Source organism: Podarcis filfolensis, assembly GCF_964270895.1.
Source record: "Podarcis filfolensis genome assembly, chromosome: 10".
In the NCBI taxonomy this organism is placed as follows: Eukaryota; Metazoa; Chordata; class Lepidosauria; order Squamata; family Lacertidae; genus Podarcis; species Podarcis filfolensis.
The window spans coordinates 4601848-4620864 of record NC_139612.1 but is presented as its reverse complement, the minus strand read 5'-3'; the positions used below and the strand labels follow the sequence as shown (position 1 = coordinate 4620864).

The window sequence follows — 19017 nt, the reverse complement described above, 5'->3', positions numbered from 1 at the left end:
ATAATAATTTATTATTTATACCCCGCCCATCTGGCTGGGGTTCCCCAGCCACTCTGGACGGCTTCCAACAAAACACTAAAATACAAGAACCTATTAAACATTAAAAGCTTCCCTAAACAGGGCTGCTTTCAGATGTTTTCTAAAAGTTTGGTAGTTATTTTTCTCTTTGACATCTGGTGGGAGGGCGTTCCACAGGGCAGGTGCCACGACCGAGAAGGCCCTCTGCCTGGTTCCCTGTAACTTGGCTTCTCACAGCAAGGGAACCGCCAGAAGGCCCTCGGCGCTGGACCTCAATGTCCAGGCAGAACAATGGGGGTGGAGACGCTCCTTCAGGCATACTGGACCGAGGCCATTTAGGGCTTTAAAGGTCAGCACCAACAATTTGAATTGTGCTCGGAAACATACTGGGAGCCAGCGTAGGTCTTTCAAGACCGGTGTTATATGCTCTCGGCGACCGCTCCCAGTCACCAGTCTAGCTGCCGCATTCTGGATTAGTTGTAGTTTCCAGGTCACCTTCAAAGGTAGCCCCATATAGAGAGCATTACAAAAGATTCCTGTTGCTGACTTCTAGTAAGGTCATCAGATACAGAGCATCACACACATCCATCCCATGTTCTTTTGAAGCCTGGTTTTGCAAGTTTTGGCATAGACAAATGCAAGTGGAATTGTGCCCCGGGACTTTTAGCAAGTCATCTGGGTTTCATTATGACAATAATGGTTTAATAATATTTAGTGTTTTCTGCCTCTGGGTGCCTTCACAGCAACAACAACAAAGGAGAACCAGATAAAAGCACAACAGGCCTTTTCCATTGCTCAGCCCTACCACTGAAATGAAAAGACCCAACTCACCAACCAGTTAGACCATGTGCCAGGGAAACTGTTTGTACCAAGGAGATTTGTGATGTTGAAAGCTTTCCTTTTACAATGCACAGTTTAATGAAGGAAGAGCTGTTTTCATGTGTTTTGGAGAGGGAGGCCATGTCATACTTGAGCCGCCTTGTCATCTGCCACCTACAGTGATCCCAGGCGAACAGGAGCAGTGGAAGGCGCCTTCATGCACATTTGCTGCCCAGAAGAAGGACCCTACAACATCATCAATACTTGCTTAGAGCCAGCCGGCCCTGGGCCTCATGCAACTAGCTGTGATTAAGAACCAAAGATGAGTCTACTGGATAAGACCAATGGCCCATCTAATCCAGCATCATGTTTTCACAGTAATTAATCCACTAGATACCTGTGGAAATCCACAAAAAGGACCTGAGCACAAGAGCACTTTCCTCTCATACAGTTTGAAGTAAAATCGACTCATTCCTGCCTTCCTTCCTAAAGGAAAGCACAGAACTGTATCTAATTCCACCCATTTCCAGAGATGTCTTTGGATGCTGCTCCCCCCTTCTGTTGAAACATCTATTTATGCAAGGGAGAAGCGATCAAGCAAGTCAATAATGCTAAATAGAAGCTCAAGTAGACTCAAGCAGAATAATTTTGCTGACTCAGGCAACTACTCCACTGCAGGAACACTTTGCAAAATCAGGCATAGGGTGTTGACAGCTGTCCTTCCTACACAACTCCCTGCTTACCGGGCATATTCTAGCAATCATAGAGTGGATCTGCTTGGTGCTGCCACTGTTGTCCGTCAGTTTCTCCTTGAAAAAGAAGTATACTTTAGCATCGTTGGGGTCAGTGCCATCTGGGATGAGGTGGGCATCCACAAACACAGGCTCTGAAATGACACAAAAACATACACCATGGAGAGCAAGTATCTACACCACAGACCAACTCTGCAGAAGCCGGCAACAAAATGGGACTCCCTGTGGTCATACAGCTGTTGCCTGCTGTCAGCTGTGGGGAATGTATATTCCAAAGGTCTGATTTGTTACCTGCATGTCAATTATTAATAAATTTATCAAGTCTAACTCAAGAGTCCTGGAGAAAAGGTTTGCTTCAAGATACATATTCCAAGCCAAGATACATATTCCAGCCAAGAGTGGCTGGGGAAACTCAGGCAGATGGGCGGGGTATAAATAATAATAATAATAATAATAATAATAATAATAATAATAATTAGCATCTGATGTTATTTTTGTCTGAGAAATTATTAATTATGCAAATTTTACTTTCTCTCCTCTTTCTCTTGTGTAAATTGATAGATTATTTGATTGAGTGAGGCACATTGCAAAATAGACTTAAATCTTAACTTTGAAATCCAAGAAATTTGAAAAGTGTTACTTAGTTTCAAGAGTACTACCTTGGAGTTTGGCTTGTCACACAAACCACATTGCAGATTACACGTCACCTGAACAGAAATGTGTAAAAAGACATGAATACATAGTGTTGGACAGCAGATCAAATACTATGGCTGACAAATCACATGCCTGATATAGTCTGATGATCCATTTGAAAAATTGTATATATTGAAACTTGTCAAATTTGCTAATCAATTTGTCAAATGTGCCAAATTAATCTCTTGTGATTTGTAGTTCTGTTTGCAGAAAAGCCAGCCAAGCTTATTTATCTGTTTATAAAAGCATTTCCATGTCACCACTTGCATGCTGCAACATGCACAACAATGAAACTCAAAACCTGGCCCTCTTACCACTCAGCCATTTGGAATTGTGTTGGTCGGTCCTCACAGCATTCCGTCTGGTTAAACTGCGGAAAATGGCAGCGTCAGTCCCCATGAAATCAATGTACATCCCTGAAAATAGTTCTTCATCTGCAGAAAGGAAAAAAGAGGGGGGAAATAAATGCATCCTCATTTACTTTGGGACAAATTCAGCAGTCATTTCCTATTTGATCCATGCACACTTTCTAATTCTGTCAGAAGTGGGATGAGAGCAGGGTTTCCCTCTGACTCACGATTCCAGGTCTGCAACGGAGCATCCCATCTTCATGGAAACCTTTGGGCAACCATATAATTAAACAGAATAGCGTAACCAACCACAAATGTGGAGGAAATGTTTCGCGTGGAAGATCGTTTAGTGGTTGAAGTTGCCGGGGGAGTCAGCTTCGGAAGATGGAAAAAATTAACATGATGCTACTTCCAACAGAAACAGCCATCCCAGTTTATGTGCTAGAAAAGTGGCAAAGTGGGGTGAAGGAGGCTCAAAATAGTTTTGTTTCTGGTGTGGGTAGGGAACGCAGCAGACTAAAGCCACACCCTAGTTCAGTCTCATGGGCGATAGAGTCCAGAGCTATACATAATAAAGAGTACAACCCGACCCTCAGCATACTTCGTGTTCCCAAGGGCCCCTGCGCGACTGTGCACCCTAGCCACTTACTGTGGCAAAGGCAGAGACTGTCTGACTGTTTCCTCCAAGTGTGAATCTTAGCAAGGGGAGATGAGGAAGCAAAGATAAGCAAATAAAAGCATATGGCTGAGGTGCACAATGAGGAGAGGGCTGTACCAAAGCTCCTGTTACTGGAGTTCATTAAATACTTGAGTTTGCTAAAGACACTGGAGTTCATTAAATAAGTCACGGCTTGTGTTCTGGTGTTCATGGCTAGTGGTCAGAGATGGGGAAGCTCAGGCTTGGGGGCAACATATGGCTCTCCAGACCTCTCCCTCTGCTCAAGACTCTCCCCAGTCACAACCCTCCCAAGCCACACTCCCTCCCCACGGGTCACATCCTCCATCATCCTTACTTTGCCCCATCCTTGAATTTTTTCGCCTGGCTGGAATGTGTCCTTGAATTTTGATAAAGATTCTTGCTTGCCTGCATGGGGGTGGGGGTGTTTAGAAACCAGTCTATTGTACAAAGAAACATTCACATTCATTGCTCTGCCCACTTTTGCCTCTGGCCCCACACATCACATGGGCCCCAAAAAGGTTGTCTAGAAAGAAATGTGGCCCTCAAGCGGAAAACTTTCCTCTATGCTTGCTGTAGATGCCTTCCTCCTTGGAAATGGGGGCCAGATAGGAAACCTTGTAGGGAAATAGCCAATCTCTGTGGTGACCAACACACAAGGAAGGGGATTCAAGAGTCCTAGATCCCAAAATGAGAAATTCTGAATCTGGGCCATTTTGCCTTTGTTTCGCTTCATGTGTGATGAACATTTGACAATACCACTGGCCCTTCTGGTCTTCTCAAGGGGCAGAGGCTTGAGAAAGACCTGTGAGCAGAGGGCTGTCCTTTTTCCACTTTCGGGACCCCCTGGGAAACTCACCAAACCCACTGCACCCAGAGCTGGGTGTGGAGAGTGCAGCTGCCTCTAAGGAGGCACAGCAGTGGGCAACCTGAGGAAATACCACCCAGCTTGCTGCCAGCCCATAAAAGCAAACTCTGCCCATGGGGTGGTAAAGAAGCTGGAGGAGAAGCAGGCAGAGGCCGGGTAAAGAACGATGAGCAGAGGGGGGCTATTTGTATTAGCAATGTACTAATGCAATGTTTTTATATGTTAACTGTATTTCTGTAATATTTATGGTTCTTTAAGTTGTTGGTTGTTGTTTTTTATATATATATGTAGTGGTATAGAGATTGTGTGGGGGACGGGGACACATCTCAATTTCAGTGTGGCACTCTGCAGATGGAAGCCACAAGAAAGATCTAGCCTTGTATCCTTCAAGTTTCAACCGGCTAATAAGAACAAAAACTGAACATATTAAATTGGAGCCAAAGTGAATTTCAGTCTCAAAATGTTTCCGTAAAGGGAATTAGGCCTGTAACCTTCACTTGTAATAACAGGATTATGGACCAAAATTCTTTTGCGCTGAAGGATTCAGCTCATGTATCACAAAGTGTGTACACTGTTCATAGGTATGAATTACAATTCCCCTCCTGTCTGGGGCCCTCAACACAAGTCTGGTGGGTTGGCGAGGCAGTTCATAGAAACAAACCATTAGCAAAAAATAATCACTCACTTTTACAGTTACTGTGAAGAACTGGCTGAATTCCCTCCCCTCCAATGGTATCTTTTTTACTTTGGTTTGCAGATTGCCCACCAGCAATAAGAAATGGCTATTCATCCACTTAACTATTGTTGGTTGCTGTCAAGATCACCAACTCAACACCCACTCTTCATGCAATCACAGACAACTTTCAGCCTCAAGGCACCTTCCGTTTTCTCTCTTTCAACAAAAGCAACACGGAACCTGTTGCCGAGGGACAGGGCAGCAGCCGAAAAGTGAGCTTTGCTTCTTTGTCCAGGTACATAGAAGCAACATGGCTTGAGTCATATTGTACAGCTTTAGCACCAGCCTTGAGTGCAAGTGAAGATGGAAAGTTTAAAGCAGCTGCAGCCAATGTGGTGCCTTTCGGATGTTCTTGGGCTACAACTCCCAACAGCCCCAGCTAGAGTGGCCAATGGCTATGGATGATGGGGGTCCAACAATACCTGGAGGTTACTCACAACAACATCTGGCTGCCCCTGGCATAGAGCCTGAGTTCAAATAACTTGCCTCTGCCAGAGGCTTACCAGTGCCTTTTGTAGATGTAACACTGGATCTCTGTAAACCACGGTTTGCAACCATGAACCCGTCTTGGAACCCTTTCCTCTTCAGCACATATCCCATCACACTTTAATCAGCTTTAATCACAGGCTAGCTTTATAGCCAGGCATTTATTTATTTAAATGTAAGTCAATGCCCTGCCTCTTTTCCCCACAAAAGCCTGAAAGTGGCTTATAAAAAAACAAAAACCTAAAAACCGCAGTAAGTGGGATGAAACATTTCAATTTAGTAGGACTGGTTAATATACAGGGAGGCAGCAGCAGCATACTAATGTCAGCAAACTCAATAGCTACAGAATATTTGCCAATTAGTCATCTGAATTGGCCTGTCAGTTCTTATTGTGAAGGCAGCTCCATAGCAGAGATGCACCATTGAAATGCTTCTGCTCCTTTTAGACAGCTACTAGCTCCAGGTGATCTTCCAGACCAGTAAAAGTTTCCAAGCTGTCTTAAAACCACAGGTATTGCAGTATTTGAACTACTGGTATTAAGAATTGCATCATAAATTGGTATTGTTATAATGAGGCTATTATTGGATTGTAAGTGAAAACTAATCAAAATTATTATAAAATAAAATAAAACCACAGATATGGAGGATGACTTTTAGGTCTGATAATCCACACTCCTCCTTGATGTAGGAGATCTATAGGGATAACATTCCCAACCGATGGCTGTTCAGTCTCTGCCTGAAGGTCTCTAGCAAGTGAGAAAGTAAATGGTTCCATTGTCAAACTGCTTTTCCAATTAAAACAGTGGCAAGAAACCTTTGGCTTGCCAGATATTGCTGAAACACAGTTCCCATCACCCCTGGCCATTGGCCACAGCTGCTGGGCATGATGGGAGTTCAGCCAGAGAGGAAGGAAGGAAGGAAAAGAAAATGTACCCTAAATGGATGGGTGGAAGGAAGGAAGGAAGGAAGGAAAGAAGGGGAGGTATTGTACGTTCCTGAAGCTGGTTCCTGATTTGTATACCATAGTTTGCCAGTGTTTTGTCTGCACTGAAAAAAGGCTATATAAATCTGAAACACATTTTAATTAACCTTTCCACTGCAAACACAATTACCCCATATTTTCCTGTCATTGATTTCCTACAGGATTGCCTGTTACAGCTCAGCTTTATACCGTAGTTCTCACAAAGCTCTTATGTTTATCGCTGATCCAGTTTTTTAATATAAAAAATTAAACACTGGAAAAGAACGGTGCTATTCTTAATCCCACTGCATACCAGCTTTATTAGTTATGTCTTAAGCATTCCAAGAGCCTACTTGTCTAATCAGGCACCAATAATATCTGTCAGCTCCACTTCCTTTTGGCTTAATTGTTAAATTCCCCCAAACAATTTGTCTTAGTGAGTGCAGTAAGCAACTCACACACTTTGGTATTGCTTCTCTCCAATGCATATCTGATAAAATCTTAGAATCATTTGCGGTGGAAGGGAAAGAACACACAATTAAGTTTTTGGTTTTTTTACTGCCCAAAAGATAGAAAACAAACCATAAACTAGTATTTAAAACCATAGTTTGAATATGGATATGAGGACAACTGGTTAGTTAACCATGGTTACCAATGGTGCACTTATTACTCTACACCAGTAAAGAAAAGGAGACCAGAGGAGGAGGAAGAGAAGTTACATGTTTCCAAGATTAGTATGGTAAACCATGGTTTGCAGGAAGCCAGCATTATATTTGCACCAGACTGTACTGATATATATGTTGAAAAGGTTTAGCTGTTCAAGATGCAAAATTATAACTTGTATTTAAAATCATGTTGATGTGTTTGCATTTGGCTATGACGGATTTTAACACAACTTTCATTATTTATCCCGTTCCCAGTGAACTTTTAGGGTTTCATTAAAAAAAAAATCAGTTGACCACCAGTGAATCCCTATTTCTTCATTAAAATAAATGTACATATTTCAGAGTGCTACTGTTGTTGTTGTTTTTAAACTCCTAGGAATAGTGGGAGCTGCCACTCTACAGTATCCCCCCCTTTTCCTTTCTTTTTTGAAATATTCATCTGGCAACCCAGTGCAGAGGTCAAACAAATGATCCTCTTCCCGCTGCCAAACGCCTGTTGATCTTGGTGTGAGCAGAAGGCCTAAAGCTACAAGACATGCTACACTGAAATCACAGAGCTAAACAGCCTCTGCAGTTTGTTTTCAGTTGCTACGAAGGACAAAAACCGTATGCTAAGGTCAATGGCATTCTTTGCTTTGTCCAGGAGAATCTGAAATCCGGACAACGATGGCTTTCTCCTTTGGCTAGGAACGCCAGCGTGCTGTGCTGCTGGCTTAGGGACGGTGGGATTAGATACAGAGTCATGATCCTAGACTTTTGAATCAAAGGTTCTTCCTGCCCCCTGCTGAAGACAGTGCAACTCTTTGCATCCATAGTAGAGAACGTTGCTGCTGATACATTCATAGGGATGGGGAGGAAATTTGATTCAGCTCACATTTAAAGGCAAAGCTACGTAAATTGCACTTTCTGAAAAAACAGGTGAACAGAAGCACAGCTAGAACTGAAGATTTGCACCGCCAAATTTTGCAATGCAGTTCTCCATCCGAATGATGCACACAAAAATGTATATGCTAGTTAAAGTCACATGCCCAAAAATGCACTACATCAGGAGAAATCCCTTGGTGAAAGTGTGTACTTTGGGCAGAAATTCACAATAAGAGGCTGATGAATCTGCATGAGGACTTTTAAAAAATGGCAAGCTGATATGTAAACATGGAGCACTGAACACAAGGCAGGAAAAAAATGAGCAAGGAAGAGAAACTGCAATTTACAGTTCTGCCCATCCCTAATTGAAAATCATGTGTAGGCAATACTGCTGTGGGAATAAGTACACAGTCATTTCCAGCCAGGCAACTAACACAGCTCTGATGATAACTTGAGAACTGTGAACAGGCAAAGGGGAAAAGATTAGACACAAACACACCTGTTTATATAATCATTTGGATGAAACAAATAACTTCAAGATATTATCCAACCTCCAGAGAGGTCTATTATACATCAAAGCTTATATTTCATCCCAAAACAAAATTCTTATCACTTCTTTCTTGGGAAATCAGTGAGGGATGAGGTCACAATGCAAATGGACCAATTTTATTGGGAACATTTCTCTTAATAGACTAACCCGTCCTGGGGCCTTTGATCAGCTGCTCTGCACTCTAGTACAAAAGCGAGGTATGTAACATCGAAAGAAAGAAAGCCCTAGTTTGACTGAAAGCATATGGGTGAAAGATGGGGAGGCGGGAGGGGCATGCCTGAAAGCCCCACCCATTGCTGCCCATGTCTGCTCCACTTTCAGGCCTTCTTGTGCCTCAAGAGGGATTCTAAGCATGTTTGTCAAGGTTCCTGATCTCAACACAGGAAGGTCTGAAACTCAGGGCACACAGGGAACATTGGCGTCAGGACCTGCATACCCTCCCCACTTTTGAGCCACACAATTTTAAGTGAACTTCTGAATGGAGCTCAAATGAACCAGCATTGATGAGCCAGTAGAACTTGGTCCAGTTCCAGCATCTGATAAAGTGTGATGGAACTGACGAAGTGGGCTCTACTCCAAGACGATCCTGGTGTCTCAGTAAATCTGTCACAATAAATATGATAATCTTTATAGCAGAATAGGACTTACTGTGGTTTGGACCAAAAGATTTATACCTCAGCTTTATAATAGGGTACAGTTGGAAGCAGAGGAAGACCGCTGGGAACAGAGGAGGAATTGCTGAACGCTTGAATTCAGGAGCCTTGGATTCACCATGAAACTTTTAATGTGTAGCAGATTTAACCAACGTCATGATCCCCAGGCCATATATGGCAGGCCAGCCATCTCAAGCTGCAAAAGCCATGTGCTGTTAGGTGCTTTTAAACTTAGAGTTGACATGCTGTCAACAGGTAACAAGGTAGGCTTGCCTTACAAAGGCCATCAGGCTAATAGCATCTGTGTATAGAGCATTTGCAGCAGAAGAAAATATGGGGGAAATTCCTTTGGGAGGAAGGGTGGGATATAAATTCACTCACTCAATAAACCTGAATATGAATTAAGTTCCTTTTGCAGAGGAACATGGGGCAAGGTTCAGTTCAGTTTAACTTTAATTTTAGTGCAATAATTTATGAACATATAAGGGTTTCATTAAATTAAGCTCTGTGGCCATTGCACTGACAATTTTTACTGATCTTAAAAGTTGGATTGCTGTTTAAGTTTAAGTATCACAATTATTGGGAAGAATAAATATAGCAAGTGCTTATGTTACACTATATGTGTGTTTTGATATTTTCTCAGCCTTCTTAAGTATATTTTATACTTTAGCAGAGCAGAATTCTGTAGAATTCAGAGGGCTGGGGGGGAAATGCTATGGATCAGGCATAGGCAAACTCAGCCCTCCAGATGTTTTGGGACTATAACTCCCATCATCCCTGACCACTGGTCCTGTTAGCTAGGGATGATGGGAGTTGTAGTCCCCAAACATCTGGAGGGCTGAGTTTGCCTATGCCTGGTATGGACATTGTGAACTGAACTGTGAATTAGTTCCTTTTTGGAAGGGATGAACTTGAGCTGAAATTAATGTTACTGGCCTGCTGGTGACTGGAAGAGCTCTGTCCTCCCTCTGTATTTCTATGATGAGTGTGTGCAAAAGCCCATTTGGGTCTGTACTGTGCTCAGAAAAGAGACACCCACCATTCAGCCAACAGCCCACTTCCATGTGGGCATGGAATTTGATGCATTCACCTCCATGCTTCCTATGGCTACCAGGCAAGTTCTCGAATGCCTAAGGGGGCAACCACCTTTTTTTCCCATACAATGTCTTGCAAAGGTATCATGGATATTGTATGGGGTAAGATGCATGCCCCTATAGGGAACTGGGAGCACTCATCTTTTTCGCCATGCAATCTCCAGGAAGGGGCTGCATTTTGAGCCATATATTTTACTACATGGCCCCAGAGGAGGCACTGGTGTTCTAAGCAGCCGTAAAATGTTAGAGAAAGAAAAGGGCACTCCTTGGTCTACCTTTCAAGCACTTAAAAAAAACAACTGCATTGATTTTGTGGGATTTTTCATTATCAAAAAATCTGCCTGCAAAAAAGGACATGGAGCTTGTTTTGTATTGGAACTAAGTTAATCCACTCTTTCCTAGCAATACATTTTCCTACAATTCTAAAATCAATCTCTCAAAATATACTGCAACCACTAAAACCTAGTCACGTCTCTTTCCTTACTTTATTAAACTAAATCAAATATTCTTTTATAAACATTAAGGTTGGAAAAATTACGCAAGGCAATCTTGTTTCCCCCCACCCTCAAATTACACTAAAGTGCCTTTGGACCTACATATTATCTGCTCCAATAGACAGCTGAAGATCTCTAACATATTTCCTGAACTCAGCAATCACTTTTACATGGAATTCAGCCTAAAATAATGGAAACATGTTGCTGGAAGTGGCCTGTAGTCCAATTCCCTTAACTGAGGAAAGATTCACTAGAACTAAACAGTCACTGACAGATCATTTTTTCCAGTTTCTTCTCTTACCCTGTGGCTCAATTTGTTTACAACACCCTCTCATTTCACTCTCGGCACCTAATGATTTAAGCCCCCAGAAACCCTAGTTGTTTTCACTTACTGATCATAACAGAGACGGTATTCACATTAGGGTTGAAAGAGCAGCGGCCCTTCCCAGATTCACATTTGGAATCGATCTTGAAAACTTGCTCCTGTAACAGAGAAATAACATGCAATTGGTAGGGAACAGTTGAAGGTTAATTTTAAAATGCCTGGCTTGGGTGGTGTACTGTGTGGAAAAGCAGTTAACGACTACCATAAGACCTGCAAAAATAGTGCCTGAAACAACAACAGGTCTTGTGGCATCTTAAAGGCTAAAACATTTATTGCAGCATACAGCAACCCCTGTGCAATTGGTGCTTGTTATCCTGAATTTTCATTTGATTCCGTGGCTATAGCTGAATATTGCACCAAAATGAAGGAAAGAATGGTTCTCCACATTTCTGTGGAATTTTGCTTGATCTAACAGACCTCTTCATTTAGGTCCACTTTCAATTAAGAATGGACAAGTCAGCTTATTTCCGTTCTGTGTCAGTTTCAAATGCATCCGTTAGTAAGTCCATCCCATCCTGTTTTCTGTTTATATATTTTTAACTACATGAAAAAGCCACACTTTTCCCTAAAATATACACTTTGTATGCTTTTCATTCACTTTTACATGCATTTCCTCCATAAAATTAATTCTGTTTGCTTTAAAATGTGGACCAAATGAAATTATCAGTCACACACAATCATTTATTTATTTGGATAGATGAAACACTTATTTTCCAGATTCCCAAATTGAGATGCCTTCAGTCTCCAGTACTAAGAGCTGTTCCACAGCCAGGCTCCCATTCCATGTCACAGAGTGACTGTGTTTCACAATCTCCACATGTTCTGCATAGTCATGTGACTATAGGGAAGGGCTGGAGAACCTATGGCCCTTCAGAGCCTCTCAGACTCCAGCTCCTATCATCCCACACTACTGGCCATCCTGGCTGCACCTGATGGGAGTTGTAGTCCAACAACATAGGGGCAATGGTGATGATGATATCAAAGGTCTAAGAAAAACTAGAGCTTGGACCCAGAAAGACTTGGATTGGAAGACAGCATTGGTACCCAGCCTGAATTCTGTCAGCCTGGTTCAAATTTTACAGCACAGGCTAGCTCTGTGAGTCCTAAAATGATATACTTCCAGTAAAAGTCTATTGAGGAGTCTTGTAGGAAGCTGTGAAAGTCAATGACCACCCTAGCAATCAATCATTTATGTGTTCCCTGCAGGCAACACCGTTGTAAACACAGCAATACACCTGCTACTGGAGCTGAATCCTTGGTCACAATAATGTGATATGAATGAGGCAAAATTAATAAGGCCTAGCCTTCTCTAGCCCACCTTTGATGGTTAGATGTTCAGTGCCAGCTGCCATGCAGAGACATGTGTTATGGCTAGGAATGGAAGAATCTGCCAATTTTTTTCTCCCCTTTCTTAGTTTCCTGATGATATACACAGTTCTCCACATTTGGCAGCAATTTGTGTGTGTGTGTGTGTTTTTCATCTCCGTGAAAATTCAACAGCATTTTAGTGTAAATTTTCCTAAAGAAACACATATTTATATGCAGTTTTCACAAATGTACACATTTTTGTAAGCACTTTTTCTTAATATAATGAACTTTTGTCTTCTATTGAAGGCTTCCTTTTTGTGCACCCTTTCCCCTAGGACATGTGTTTTTTGCAAACTTTGGTTGGAAAGCTGCATCACAAAAATTTGGATAAGTGCGAAGGGTACCTATGCATTTTGTTTTGGAAAATGCACATTTGATCAATTCGGCTTTACGTGTATACTACATCAAATTGCTTCCCCATCCCTAGTTATGGCAAGGTGGGCTCTCAGTCCAGTTTCATGCAGGTGATGAAGGGAGGTGGGCAGTAGAAGAGGAAGCGGCTGAAAAGGGGTGACAGAGAGAGAAAAGGGGTGTGGGAGAAAGAGAGAGAAAAGGAAGGGGCTCTGTCCATTGCTGGCTCTGATCCTGCCATTGCTGGCATGTCCCTTCCCCAGACAGATCATCCTCAAGGAAAAGGTGGCCTTCAATGGAAAAAAGGTTGCCAGTGTTATAGCGTTAGGAGAGATTCTAGCTCTGCAGATAAAGCAAAAGAAATTGCTTTTCAACCTCTTTTTCTTTCTCTCCCTTTTCACCTGGAAAAACAGCCTTTCACCTATGAAAAACGATGGCATTACTTGCTGATAAGCAGTGCAATTTTCTCACTCGTCTTGCTAAAAATAAATCCCCTCTGTTCTGCTAATTAGGCCCATACATGCAAAGGGGGGGGGGAGGCTCACGTTAAACCCCGATACTCCAAGCGGCTTTGCTGTTGTTGGCCTGCACCATCCCAGCAAGGAAAGTGGAAGGCCTGCAGTCCAGTGCCTAACAGACTCCAGACGTCTGAGGCAGCAGTTTATTTAATCAATGGATCACAGGCATGCAGCTCAGGAGACAGGCACACTGTAGCCCAATTCCAGTACACTCAAGATGCGTATCTATATTTTGCCACTTAAGAGCACCACTATTTCCTCCTCACTGCGAAATCTTGCATTTGATTGTAAATTAATTACGCCAACAAAAAGTGTCTGCTGGGTGCAAGCTTGTTGAAGAATAAATTGAAGGTTCCTTTAAAAATGGGGCAAGATTCCTCTCATATTAGCTTCAAGCTGTGATGGGGAGGGAGAAAGCAATGCCTTTCGTCACCAAGTGCAAAGAGCCCCTCCGTCTTTTTGGCAATTTTTAACAGAGGTGTTGAGAAAGGGGTGAAAGTATTTGCAGGCATGGGGGGGGGGTGGAGCTCACGGCTCAGTGCCAAAGCAACTGGGCAAGTCTTGCTGCATCACACTGTGCTGCTGACAAAAAGAGGGGCACTGAAACCACCGCAGAGCAGCACTCGGCAGTCTTCCACCCAGCGAACTCACGCACCACTACTTGACTGGCATACTTACCTCTGCCCTTCGCCCTCTGTTGAGATATGCACACACAGGGCTAAACGCGCCACTTCCACAAACATATAAATGGGTGCGGTTGAATGTCTGTATCACACGAACAAAGTTGCCGCAACCGTGCTGCAGAGGGAACAAGAAAACAAACAAAAGGGGGTTGTAAATCTGCTCCCAGGGGTGACTGATTTCCACTGGGACCATAGGAGCCAACTTCCAGGGGCTGTGGGGGCTTCAACCCCCCACAAAAAATATTTGAGGGGGCTGGGCCCCCACAAAGTCGATGGGCATTCCCGTTCAAATGGCGTGCATGTGCTGCATCATGTGATCGATTATGCGGGGTGGTGCTTACCTGGGCTCCCACAATATTTTATTCAAGTTGGCAGCCCTGACTGGGACTGATGGGTGAAACATTCAGGAGCCCACCAGCAGGTGGAGCCAGAGCCAATGGCAGACAGAACCAACCAACTCTAATTTTGCCCCTGTCCTCCTCCCTGCTGAATTCCACAAGTGGCAAGCAGCTGGAGGGTGGCTGAAGGCAGACTCACGTTGGTGGGGCAGTGCCCCATTTGTCCTAATGGAGCAACCTACACTACTTGCTCTCCAGTACCATAGACAGGAACCATACTACCTTAAGTCATAAGGAAGAGGAGCAGAATAGGTGCTCTAACAGATGCCTCCCAGATTATGGACTTGACTTGGCATACTAGGTGGCACAAGATTGGCTAACCCTGTGGCTAAGGAGCCACAAGATTCTCAGCGCCACCTGCAGATCAGGATCTGGACACTGACAGTTTCCATACAACGTTCCTATCTGCGGTAACCGAGTCCAACTCGTTGACAGCTATACTTGTACATGAGGACTTACCAGAAGAACCGTTACAGTTGAGAATTGGTATACATGCACATCATAAATGAAAGGCAATGGCTGAGATAGCCCCTGAAGAACTTAAAGCAAAACAAAACAAGATCTCTCCTTTTCCCTTTTTGGCTCTTGCTATCACTTTGAGGCTGGAAGTGTCAGCAACATGTTAATAGTCCTTTCTTGTCCAGACAGAGCCAACCCCACCCCACCCTCCAGTATCGAAAGCCTGGCATGCTTGTAGCATAGGCCCCAGTAAACATGAAATATTTAGCCACATTTTCAACATGTGGCAAGGTTTTCAAAGCCACACTCATAGGGAAAAACTGTAAACCAGTAGTTGACTGATCCAAGTTCTGATCTTTTTCCTTCCTGCTATACTTTCACATTCTTCCTCATTCTACCTGTCAGGAGCCTGAAATGTGCCTTAGTACACAGATGTTTCCTTTCCAGATGTGATGCTATGGAGGACCCATGAGTGGGCCCGTATGCCAGTTGTCAGTGCATCACATTCATGTTCCATTCTACATTCCATTCCATTCCATTGCACTTGTTTTACATGACACCCAGATATGGACGCGTAGATTAGTTAAGCAAATTCAATTATAATTTTGCTGGCCCTCCTTCATAGGTCTGTTCTGTCCCATTTGGCTTCCCTTTGGCTTTTTTATTTTAAAGAAACCTTCCAGCTAGTCTCTGTTGCTCCTCAGCATCTCATGCATCCTGGAATGTCCACAGACAAATGTCCATTAGGACATCTTCTATGGGTATTCTGTGAAGCATGGAAGGCCGAAGGCTGCCTGGAGAACACCAAAGGGCGGTGAAGGATCTTATTTTAAATTAAAAGAAAGCTTTAACTTTACAACTTGTTAAAAAAAACTAAACAAAAACATATCCACTGTTCTTTGGCACCCTGCTGCCAGTCTCCCTGCTAGATGCACATAGAATCCTCTTTGTAGAAGTGCAACTTAGCCTCCCAGAAGTTTGCATCATTGACCCCCAGTGATTCTTACTTCTGGGAAAGTGTGTACAGAAATGCAGCCTAAGTCTCATGCAAAATTCAGCCACATATTGCTCTCCCTTGAATACTGACTTCATTAATGACATACAGCATACCACTAGATTCAAATAAACATTCTTAATATATAAAGTACATTGCATTTTGCACAGTATGGGGAAATACTGGAGCTTGGTATGTATGATGTATTAGACTGTTATAGTCATCTGGGAAGGGAAGCAGACACCATGCTAACATTTTCAACGCTAATTTAATTAAACAGAAATCACTTGAATCCATTACTGGTGACATTTTAATGGAAAATGCTACGCTCCATTATGCTCTGCAGATCCAATATTTTCTTCCCTTGAGAAGTGTGGATCAAGATAAGATCAAAATGGAAAAAGTATTTGCCGTTTACTCCTTTTAATTACAAGTCCACAACCAAATGAATCCTTATTAGAACATAGCATAATATACTATTATTTAATTAAGATTAGAAATTGTGTACCTTATTCAAATGCTGGTGGGAAAAAAGACCTGATACAACACCTAGATATATTCAATGGATCAACACAGCAGCCCTTTCTGAGCTGCCACCTAGATGCATCACAAACAATTATTTATTTGGGGGCTGGAAAACTTTGACCAATCAAGTGGAATTTATTTATTACTATTTCTATGTCATAAATAAGATGCGGGTGGCGCTGTGGGTTAAACCACAGAGCCTAGGGCTTGCCGATCAGAAGGTCGGCGGTTCGAATCCCCGCGACGGGGTGAGCTCCCGTTGCTTGGTCCCAGCTCCTGCAACCTAGCAGTTTGAAAGCACGTCAAAGTGCAAGTAGATAAATAGGAACCACCCCGGCGGGAAGGTAAACGCCGTTTCCGTGCACTGCTCTGGTTTCGCCAGAAGCGGCTTAGTCATGCTGGCCACACGACTTGGAAGCTGTATGCCGGCTTCCTCGGCCAATAATGCGAGATGAGCACCACAACCCCAGAGTCATCTGCGACTGGACCTAACAGTCAGGGGTCCCTTTACCATTTACCTATTTCTAAGTCCACCCTTTAGCACCAAAACAGTCCTCTAGATAACTTACAAAATATAAAAACAACAATCCAATCCATGGAAAACTGTATCAACAGATAAAATAAGTTGGATCACTCCAAGAGGAATAGTAAAAGACTATGAGAGGGATCAAAAGTCCCATTCAGTCAAGAACTTCAAATGTCTTCTCAGGTGGACAAGTTTTAGTAGTCATCTAAAGGCAGCTGTGATTGCTGCTGTAGATTTGCAACTTCATGGCCCCTGTTCTCCATTTATATATTTACATAATTATTTAAATTATTAATTAAATTTGTATACCACCTTTCATCCAAAGATCCCTGGGTATTTCACAACAGAAAGATGGAAAATGAGAATACAAAATACACAATGAAACAAAAGCAAACCAATAATTCCCCTCTTACAAACACATTTTAAAAGCCATAGAATGTTAACCAGCAGAATGCCTGGCTGAAGAGAAACGTTTTCACCTGGTGCCTAAGGATCTGTAATGAAGGCACCAGATGAGCCTCCCTAGGGAAAGCATTCCAGATGGGGAGCCACTGCATAATTTTTAATTCATTTAATAAAATCTTTGTACCACTCAATCATCATCAAAACCTATGAGATCTACCTACAATATAAAATAAATTAAAATTGCTGATATTTAAAACTGTTAGCCTATTTCCTCTCTCAAAAATGTATACAAAACCAAAAGTTTCAAAATATACATTACAAAATAAGATAATGCTTAAAAATCCAGGTAAAATTTACATGCCTGGGTAGGCTTGCTTGAACAAAGAAGTTTTTGGCAAGTGTTGAAAACAGCACCGTGAAGGTGCCTAGCTAATATCAGTGGGCAAGGAGTTATTTTCTTAGGGTTCCTTATCTTTGAGCCAGACCGTCTCCTTAGAGTTCTTTCTTTGTCAGAGCAGTCTCTCAAATAGAGGACAGCTTCAGATCGAGAACTGCCCTCTATAAAACTGGCCACCCTACTTGCACTTGGCACACTGAAATCATTTATTGTTATAGCTGCTACTAATATAATTTCCAAGTGCCTTTTCCCAAGTATTGCCTGAGGTGATGTACAAGTTATTAAGCTCGTAACAATTAAAGGAGTGGTTTGTTCGTTTGAGCAAAAATCACTCTGAGATTTGGAAGAGGTAATTGGCTCAGCAGATGGTTCTCGTGCAGGATTCTTGCTTTGACTCCAGTAACAGTCGTGCCACATTTACCTGCGTTAAGGAAGTTCTGCTTTTTTTCAGGCATCTGTTCAAAATGTTGCTTTATAAAACCAATAAAAGAGTCTTTATGATCAAGCAGTAAGTGCTGTTGGAATGTACAGGGATTATTATTTTTTTCCATACAAAAGGCTGCCTGTACCATCTGGGAGTCTGTCCAGGCACTTACATTAGCATTAGCTCAACAGTCTGCAATATATTCTCTAGGAGATACGCAGAGCAAGCCTTATTAATGATATCCATCACTAGCAACAAGGTAAGCAAGAAATGGGTTTCCTTTTTTAAAAGGGGGGGGGGAATGTCCTGAACATAAGCAATGTGCTCATTTTTCCAGACATCAGGAGGGAGATCCAGGCTGTGTTAATATCTTGATTGTTTCAGAATTTTGCATGACTGTTTCTGCCTGCAGAGTATTCAATGAAAACACGCCTCTTCCGCTACGCTTTTGGCTGCACGCAAGGCGCTCTTTCTCGGTAGCCAAACATTTAATTAAAAAAGGGGGAGAATACTTACTGTCGGATCTTTGCCAGCCATTTTGCACTCATCAACTTTGGTTGTTGATGCTGGCCAGAATATCTGTGTGGAAAGAAAATACATACATATACAAATATGAATTACATAATATTCAATGCACATTTAAAAGGGTTGGGGAAATTTATCATTTCCACTTTGTTCAAACTACCACACTGCCTGCAAGGCATGCCTAAACTCGCAAGATCAATATTTTCACAGACCTGTGTTGCTGGGGAAAGTATTTTATCCAAGTTTTTCTTGCTCAGAGAAACTCTGAGCAAGCAAGCCTCCCACAATGCTGGGTTAGTTCAGTAACAACTGATAAAATGCATCCCAAATAGATCGTTTCAGTTACAAGCTGGTGTACGTTACAGCTTTCCAGAAAGTAG

At 42.5% G+C, this 19017-nt stretch overlaps 1 protein-coding gene across 2 annotated transcripts in view; it reads right to left on the bottom strand.

Annotated features, from left to right (window-relative positions):
* Positions 1–19017, bottom strand: part of SEMA3C (semaphorin 3C) — a 126737-nt gene that overhangs the window by 43139 nt on the left and 64581 nt on the right. For both annotated transcript variants that reach the window (XR_014539392.1, XM_083575137.1), the window contains exons 4-8: positions 18629–18691; positions 13980–14099; positions 11072–11162; positions 2597–2716; positions 1581–1723 (exon numbers count right to left, since the gene is read on the bottom strand). Coding sequence is in view for 1 of the 2 variants with exons in the window: in XM_083575137.1 (XP_083431263.1) it covers positions 1581–1723; positions 2597–2716; positions 11072–11162; positions 13980–14099; positions 18629–18691 (537 nt within the window). In the remaining variant the exon portion in view is untranslated. The remainder of the gene's footprint in view (positions 1–1580; positions 1724–2596; positions 2717–11071; positions 11163–13979; positions 14100–18628; positions 18692–19017) is intronic.